Here is an 8,427-nt window from a genome sequence, read left to right on the forward strand (position 1 = left end):
TTAGATTTACACATTTCTCTAAAATGTTATAAAATGTCTGAAACGCTTACACATGGGGGCAGAACAGTGAATTATTAGGGATCGTTCAAACCCGCCTGTCCACCTCCACAACCACTCCAACATTGTTGCATTCTCTGCCATTCACTGAAACCCTCTTTGCCCTTTCAGTGGCTGCTCACTAGCATGCTACTCCAGCCTGAGTGCTCATTGAATGTCATAAGCCATCTCTGGTTGCGTCCTGTTCTTTTTATAGCCAGGCAGCTGAAATGTGAGGGGTCACAATAGGGGGATAAATACAAGGGCCAGCACGGTGGTGCGGTGTCTCAGACGAAGGCCGGATCTTCTGCCTACCTCTCTTCTCCCAGCTCTCCTCCCAAACTCAAAGGTAAAAAAAAAGAATGTATAATCTAAAATTGGCTTTGTTCATTCAATATTTTGAATAATTAGCAACAAAACAGTGGTGATGCTGTCAAGTTTTCCTCGTTTTTATTCAAATACAAGCTACAACATTGCCTGCGATCAGAAAAGGATCTGCGTGCTGCATGTGACCCACAGGCTCACCACAGCATGTTACATGTTTCACACAAGGTTTTCGTTTTGTTTTTTTACAAACACTGTCAACATGTGGTTACTAACATGACCAAAGTATTCTGCCTGAAAATTATCTTTAAATTTCAGTCCCCATCTGACCAACATTACAGCCTGCTGCAGTTTGATAAGTATGACTGAGCTGGCAGAGCATCACAGATTGTGGTGAACCTTGAGTTTCCGTTCCATGTGTGGGATATTGCAACAAGTTTGACAAAGTTATTATTTTAAAATGGTCTAAATCTGATAGGACTGCTTGCATGCTAATCTTCCTCTAGAGTGGCATAGCTGCTGAACATGTGTGGTCTTTAACTCAGCTTAGAGGCCATGCAGTGGCATACCATGTAAATTTAGCCCAACCTATTCATAGAGCAGGCAAAGACAAGGGTAAGTGGGCAGCAAGTGTGAAGAGAAAGGTCAGAGATACAGGGAATGAAAATGGAATAGGTCACTCACATGCTAGGAGTGATTTGAAAGTGTGGAGCGCAGAGCATAGATCTGAGCAACAGCAAATTGTGTATTAAAGTATTAAAATAACTCATACATGTGAAACTTTCAAGGTTGCGCAAATGCTGTTGCTGGCTTCATTTTATACCCACATGTAGAGTGACACAGGCTCTTTTTCACCACTTCCGTTACACTGGCAACCTTTCACTCCCCTTTTATTTAGCACTTTCCCACACGTCTAGAAGAACACCAAAACCTCAGAAGTTAAACGTTGCACCATTGCAGTTCTGTTGAACTTTTCCCCCTTTGGTACATGACAAACCTAAACCCCAAGTCTGCTTTCGCTGGTTCTTAGCTGTACCTTCTCTTCCTCCCTGTGTGCAGAGTCAAGATGCCTCACGCATACCCTTTCCTCACTCCTGAGCAGAAGAAGGAACTCAGTGACATTGCTCAGAAGATTGTTGCTACAGGCAAGGGAATCCTTGCCGCAGATGAGTCCACAGGTGAGTGAGTTAGAGCAGTGAATACACACCGCAAATTTAAAATTAATATCCTTTTTAAAAATCTATTTATAAACACTATCCAACATCATGAACATAATAGCAGTCTAATAGTTTCCATCTGGAGTGCTTGCTCTACCACTATGCTATGTTTCCATCCTTTTAAGCAATATTTTACTCAGCAGTAAGTTTTTAAGGTGGTCATTATCCCAAATTTCAGTATCAAAATACCAAAATGCATTAAAAAAAATCTTTATTCAACACAGAATTATCCTGGTAAGGTTTGACAGTTATTTAACTAGTTAACGACAGATGAACAAACGTTGTCCATATTCCTTTACGAAAAATCTGAAATAGCCCTTTAAACAGTATTCAATGAAATAGCTCCAATCAGAAGCAGCAAATCATGCATTTATGTGAGCATTTTGTCTACAGTAGGGATGTCCGAAGTCCTCAGTCCTCAAGGGCCAGTGTCCTGCACGTTTTAGACAATTCCCTTCTTCAGCACACCTGATTTCCATCAATGGCTGATTCACAGGATTTTGCTGGACTTCAATCATCTGAATCAGATGTGTTAAAGCAGGAAAACATCTAAAGCAGGAAAACAGCACTCAAGGACACGACACCAGCCCTCAAGGACAGACTTTAGACACCCCTGGTCTACATGGTTAAAAAAATCTAAAATTGTGATATTTTTGTTTTTTTGTTTTTACAAATAATATAAAGAACCTGTAAGAGCGTGAAATACTACAGTTGAGGTTTAACCGGTATTTCAGATTTTAAGCTACAAATAGTAGCTTAGCTAACATGCCCAGACAGTGCATGGCCATTGTATCTTTAAGTGCTCGCAAAACATTCTTGTCATTTCTTTCACTTTTAACCATTTATTATTGCTACCCCAAACTGTCACACAAGCAAATGCTTCTGCGATGGTTATTTAGCAATGCTATTGCAACTGGAGAGCTCTTTTTATAACCTGCAGGGAGTGTGGCCAAGCGCTTCCAGAGCATCAATGCTGAGAACACCGAGGAGAACCGGAGGCTGTACCGCCAGCTTCTCTTCACTGCTGACGACCGCATCGTCCCTTGTATTGGTGGCGTCATCCTCTTCCACGAGACCATGTACCAGAAGACCGACGATGGAAAGACCTTCCCACAGTACCTGAAGGAAAGAGGCATGGTGGTCGGCATCAAGGTAGACAAGGGTGTTGTCCCTCTGGCCGGAACAAACGGCGAGACAACCACCCAGGGTGAGTAGAAAAGGGAGTAAATCCATTATAAACAGTTTGTACTACTTTTTTTAGGCACTTTAAAAAAAAAAATTATTTTAACAGGTCTTGATGGACTGTATGAACGCTGTGCACAGTACAAGAAGGATGGTGCTGACTTCGCCAAGTGGCGCTGTGTACTGAAGATCACTCCCACCACCCCCTCAAAGCTGGCTATCATGGAGAATGCTAACGTCCTGGCTCGCTATGCCAGCATCTGCCAGATGGTGAGATACTACAGATAAGCCCTTTCATGAGAATGACTATCATTCCTCTAATGTTCTTTCTTCTCGCCTCCATCGTGTTATGAGGCTGGCTTTTTTGCAAAAACCGTCCGTTTCACCCCCTTTGTTCTTGTCTTCCTTAGCATGGCATTGTCCCAATTGTTGAGCCTGAGATCCTCCCGGATGGTGACCACGACCTGAAGCGCTGCCAGTACATCACAGAGAAGGTCCTGGCTGCCGTCTACAAAGCCCTCTCTGACCATCATGTCTACCTGGAGGGCACCCTGCTCAAACCCAACATGGTAACACCTGGACACTCTTGCTCACACAAGTACAGCAACCAGGAGATCGCCATGGCAACTGTTACCGCCTTGCGCCGCACTGTGCCCCCTGCAGTCCCTGGTAAACTGCATCTAAACACAGTTTTCATAACTCTAGCCTTCTTCAATAGATGCTCAGTTCTTGGTATAAGTGTTGATTTGAGTACTAAATATTCACAGAAACCTGACTTTCTATTTTTTGTCCAGGAATCACCTTCCTGTCTGGTGGCCAGAGTGAGGAGGAGGCTTCCGTTAACTTGAATGCCATGAACCAGTGCCCTCTGCACAGGCCTTGGGCTCTGACCTTCTCATATGGTCGTGCCCTGCAGGCCTCTGCCCTGAAAGCCTGGGGGGGCAAGAAGGAGAACGGAAAGGCATGCCAAGAAGAGTTCGTCAAGAGAGCTCTGGTAAGCGTTAATATGAAATACGCCAGGATGAACTAGCATTATGTTCCATTTGATGTTCCAAATGTACAACCACTAATGTACATTTAATGTTCCTCTTTCAGGCCAACAACCTGGCCTGCCAGGGCAAATATGTTTCTTCTGGAAGCAGTGCTGCTGGTGGAGATTCACTGTTTGTGGCTAATCATGCTTATTAAGCATCAACACCCATCCCGACTTCTTCTCACCATTATTGCATTACCATATATAAAAAGGGCATGCCCTCTATAAAGGAGTGCCTTTAAAAGTTTTTGTTCACCAATAAGAGCAACACTAACACCTGTTGCAACACATTGGCCGAAAGAAAAAGAAGGGAGGGAAAAGTTTGCATTTAGTGGTTGATGGAAAGTGTTTGTCTCCATTCCCTTACCTTTTATGTCTAAACACCTTTTTGTACAGGTGAAGATTCCCATTTTGTTTTTACACATTTTGTTTCTTGATCTGCTTCAGACAAGTACAGTGTATAACATATATAGATACCACGAAATAAAGTTTGTATCCAAACATGTAGCTTTACTATTCTTTTTACTTTGCACTTCTCTCAGCACATTTTATATCACACAAAACCACTGCAGGTGTAAGCTGAAGCCACAGCTCTCTTTAAAAGCACACATGAAGAGAAGCTGCAATACTGACAAAAAGGAAGTAAAGATTTCAACATTAGCATCCACATTTGTGCAGACAAAAGAGAAAAAATACTGCACATACAGTCAGATGACACAAATAGAATTTTTGATCTAACTATATGATTCAAATTTATTGGTTTTATAATCCGTAACACAAAAGGCTCTGTGAAGACCTGGCAGGGCAGAAAGAGAGAGCCATACACAGTTTAAGCAGCAGTGAAGCACCAAATGTCAGCAACAACAAATACTTCATCCATTTTAGTCACAGCGACCTCTTCGCAGAATGTGACCCTCGCTTTGTCACCATCTAAACATGGCAGCGGGTTTTGTTTATAACAGCCACAGCTTGGTTCAGGCTCACGGAGAGTTGCAGTCAAAAATTAGCATGCTCTCTTTTGTTTTGATTTCTTAGTAGTGAAATAAACTTGCATAGAATTTTGAGGATTGCTGCAATGCAGGACATAATGACTCGCTTGAACATTACTGGTATAGATGACCTTAAAACCTACCAAATAACAAAAATAAATTCACTAAAAGATTTCTTGTTTCCCTTATATTAAGTCGATAGCAACCCCTGCCCATCCTTAAATATCTACTTAACGATCTGTAGCAGACATTCTGGTTGTTAGAGGAAACAAGTATTTCATCTATTTGCATGTCAATGAAGTAGAAAGTATTGCTATTCTAAGCATCTTTAACTAAACAAAACTTACTGTATAAAAAAACGTGTGATTCTGTTATCTCGTATGTGTCTTTATTCAAAAATTAAAAGCATAATAACTAAATGTCTTAGACAACACTATCATCAAAGAAATAATCAATATAATGTTTCAGCAGCCGCAATGTAGTTGTTGCTATCTGGTTGAAATAAAGGAATTAGATCTTGTATGCCTTGTTATTTCTGTATTTCCCACAAACCTTTAAACTTCGGGGAAACTGATTTACAGTCGGAAATTAGGCATACATGCCTTTAGTTTACAGTTAGTTCTCTGGTCATTAATCAGCTCTTCCCCAGTAACATGTCGAAACAGGAAAACAAACATCAAACCGGACTACACGATAACAGCTAAGGTGTTTCATCCTATTTTAGTCACTCGGTTGAGTGTAACAAGCTTAGCAGCTGTTTCTTTTACACAGTAAACTTCAGCACAAATCTTGGGCTGTGGACAATGTGAAACATGTATTGTTCTCTGATGAGTCCACCTTTACTGTTTTCCCCACATCCGGGAGAGTTACGGTGTGGAGAAGCCCCAAAGAAGCGTACCACCCAGACTGTTGCATGCCCAGAGTGAAGCATGGGGGTGGATCAGTGATGGTTTGGGCTGCCATATCATGGCATTCCCTTGGCCCAATACTTGTGCTAGACGGGCGCGTCACTGCCAAGGACTACCGAACCATTCTTGAGGACCATGTGCATCCAATGGTTCAAACATTGTATCCTGAAGGCGGTGCACCAATACACACAGCAAGACTGATGAAAGATTGGTTTGATGAACATGAAAGTGAAGTTGAACATCTCCCATGGCCTGCACAGTCACCAGATCTAAATATTATTGAGCCACTTTGGGGTGTTTTGGAGGAGCGAGTCAGGAAACGTTTTCCTCCACCAGTATCACGTAGTGACCTGGCCACTGTCCTGCAAGAAGAATGGCTTAAAATCCCTCTGACCACTGTGCAGGACTTGTATATGTCATTCCCAAGACGAATTGATGCTGTATTGGCCGCAAAAGGAGGCCCTACACCATACTAATAAATTATTGTGGTCTAAAACCAGGTGTTTCAGTTTCATTGTCCAACCCCTTTATTTCATAATTCTGGGTCTTCATGGGTTGGTCCTAGACCATATGAGCAGTGTCAATTTTTTAACGTCTGTATGGATCTGCAGCTCATACTTGCCTTCTTTCCACTGACCTCGGCTCGGTGAAGCAGCCTCCTTATCAGAGCTTCTGGACCTAGTTTGGGTTGCAGTGCAGTGCTTCATCTTTAAACCAGCCTGGTTTCAATGTTTTCTGGTGTCTCCAAAAGTAGCTATTTGTCCCAGTAGCTATAGTTATTAATAGCTCCTATTAGCTGCAGTTTTAGCTATGTGAAGAAATAGCTTTACAATTAGTAGGTTCCAGCAGTACTTAATTCAGCATTTGTCATGAAATGCACCAACAGTGAAAACTGGAATCTAAAGCAGCTTTGCACTTGCAGCAGGCTTGACATCTGCATTCAGCATCATAGAAACCTTTATTTATTACAATATTTACAATAGCACAGTCTAAATTTGCATTAAGTTTCTTCTGATCTAACACTTCTCTCCTGGTTTCTGCAGTGAGCATGTGCTGATATTATATATTTAACATAAACCTTCAGTGGGCCTATTAGTGAAATCCTTACACTTTATGTTGAATAGTTATTTATTTAGAAATATGTGATTGTTTAATCAGAAAAATGTGCTTTGTCATTTCCCTTTACCAGCATTTTATTTGAATGAAGCATTACAAAAAACATTAATTTAAACCCAACCTGACAGAGTAGCTGTTAGATGTAGCTGTCCTTTTTAGACAGACTGGTGCTTTCATTTTATCTCACAGCCATTGCACAATTGGGGGCAAAAAGCTTTTTTATAAACCAAAGGGGTGCCATTAGAAAACGTTTTTACACATTCCTCATTTTAACAGGAACTGGTCCCAAAACACAGCTGGCTACAATAAACTATTTATCCTTAAATGTGTAAACTTTTGTCGAAGCAGCCTTAAGTATCATCTTCATCTTGCTGTAAACAGATGGCCATAGGTGTCTGTGCAGAACCTGTGGCTTGCACAGCAGTGCTGGTGTAACAAACAACTATTTTTACATTGAAAACAAGCTGAAGGCTGTTTTTGTCAAAGCTGTTGTTAGGCTTTATCATGTTCAGGGTAAATGCATGTTTACAGTGGGGGTGGGAGGCTTCTGACCTTGACTGGGGACATTATCGGGCGGTGGAAGGAGTACGCAGCTCTGAATTAAACCAAGGAGCTAGCCTCCTATCAATGATTACCTTCTTTTTCAATAGGGCTGCATTGTCTAATGCATCACGCAATGATGAAGAAACACTATGAACAAAAGAATCAATTTGTGAAGGGGCAGAAACAGAATTATTGCCCTCCACTGTGCTTTTCTGTGATAATGAGGAGATTAAAAGTGGAACAGATTATTTAAAGGTTGTTACAGCATCGTCTGATAATGATCTACTATAATGAAATTTTCTTTCAGGTGTGGAGTACTCGGTTAAATTAAACTCAAAGGTTATTAAGAAATGGTCAGACAGGACAGGGTTATGAGAAAATATTGTTATGTCTTTACACTCAATGCCACATGTCAGCACAAGGTCCAGAGAATGAAGACAAAGGTGGGTAGGTTTGTTAATGTTTTGAGCAAAGCCAATTGAGTCTAAGATAGCATTAAACGCTATATTTAGGCTATCACTTTCAGCGTCAACATGAATGTTAAAATCCACCACTATAATAACTTTATCTGTATTTAACACTAAATCAGATAAAAGGTCTGAAAACTGATCTAAAAATTGAGAGTAAGGGCCTGGTGGATGGTACAAAACAACAAACAGAAGTGGTTTTAGTGCTTTGCAATTTGGATGAGGAAAACTAAGGATTAAATATTCAAAAGAGTTGTAGCTATTGATTGGTCTGGGACTAATCAATAAATCGAACTGAAAGATGGTTGCTACTCCTCCTCGCCCAGTATTTCGAGGAATGTGAAAATTTAAATAATTAGTAGGAGTTGACTCATTTATAATAACATAATCCTCTTGCTGCAGCCAGGTTTCTGTGAGGCAAAATAAATCAATCTGATTGTCACAAATCAGGTCACTAACTAGCAATGTCTTTGAAGAGAGAGATCTTATGTTCAGTAGGCCACATTTAATTGTTTTATTTTTCTTTTCGGTCTGAGTTGTGTTTATTTTTATGAGATTTTCCTGATTTCCTCCTTTTAGATTATTTTTTAATCTATTGAATTTTGGCGTGGG

The 8,427-nt window shown here is 40.8% G+C and overlaps 1 protein-coding gene across 1 annotated transcript; it reads left to right on the forward strand.

The window, feature by feature from the left end:
• The first annotated feature begins 253 nt into the window (after window positions 1-253).
• On the forward strand, window positions 254-4,295 carry aldoab (aldolase a, fructose-bisphosphate, b). Its single transcript, XM_047376346.1, has 7 exons — window positions 254-385; window positions 1,420-1,538; window positions 2,518-2,784; window positions 2,869-3,029; window positions 3,170-3,428; window positions 3,554-3,753; window positions 3,855-4,295. The coding sequence occupies exons 2-7, from the start codon at window positions 1,427-1,429 to the stop codon at window positions 3,945-3,947; spliced, it is 1,092 nt and encodes a 363-aa protein (XP_047232302.1). The 5' UTR covers window positions 254-385; window positions 1,420-1,426; the 3' UTR covers window positions 3,948-4,295.
• Window positions 4,296-8,427: the final 4,132 nt, after the last annotated feature.

The sequence above is a fragment of the Girardinichthys multiradiatus genome, chromosome 10, assembly GCF_021462225.1.
Source record: "Girardinichthys multiradiatus isolate DD_20200921_A chromosome 10, DD_fGirMul_XY1, whole genome shotgun sequence".
In the NCBI taxonomy this organism is placed as follows: Eukaryota; Metazoa; Chordata; class Actinopteri; order Cyprinodontiformes; family Goodeidae; genus Girardinichthys; species Girardinichthys multiradiatus.

Coding starts and splice junctions, on each gene's coding strand:
- aldoab (XM_047376346.1), top strand. CDS start 1,427: ATGCCTCACGCATACCCTTTCCTCACTCCTGAGCAGAAGAAGGAACTC. Junction 1,539..2,517: donor TGCCGCAGATGAGTCCACAG/GTGAGTGAGTTA, acceptor TATAACCTGCAG/GGAGTGTGGCCAAGCGCTTC. Junction 2,785..2,868: donor CGGCGAGACAACCACCCAGG/GTGAGTAGAAAA, acceptor TTATTTTAACAG/GTCTTGATGGACTGTATGAA.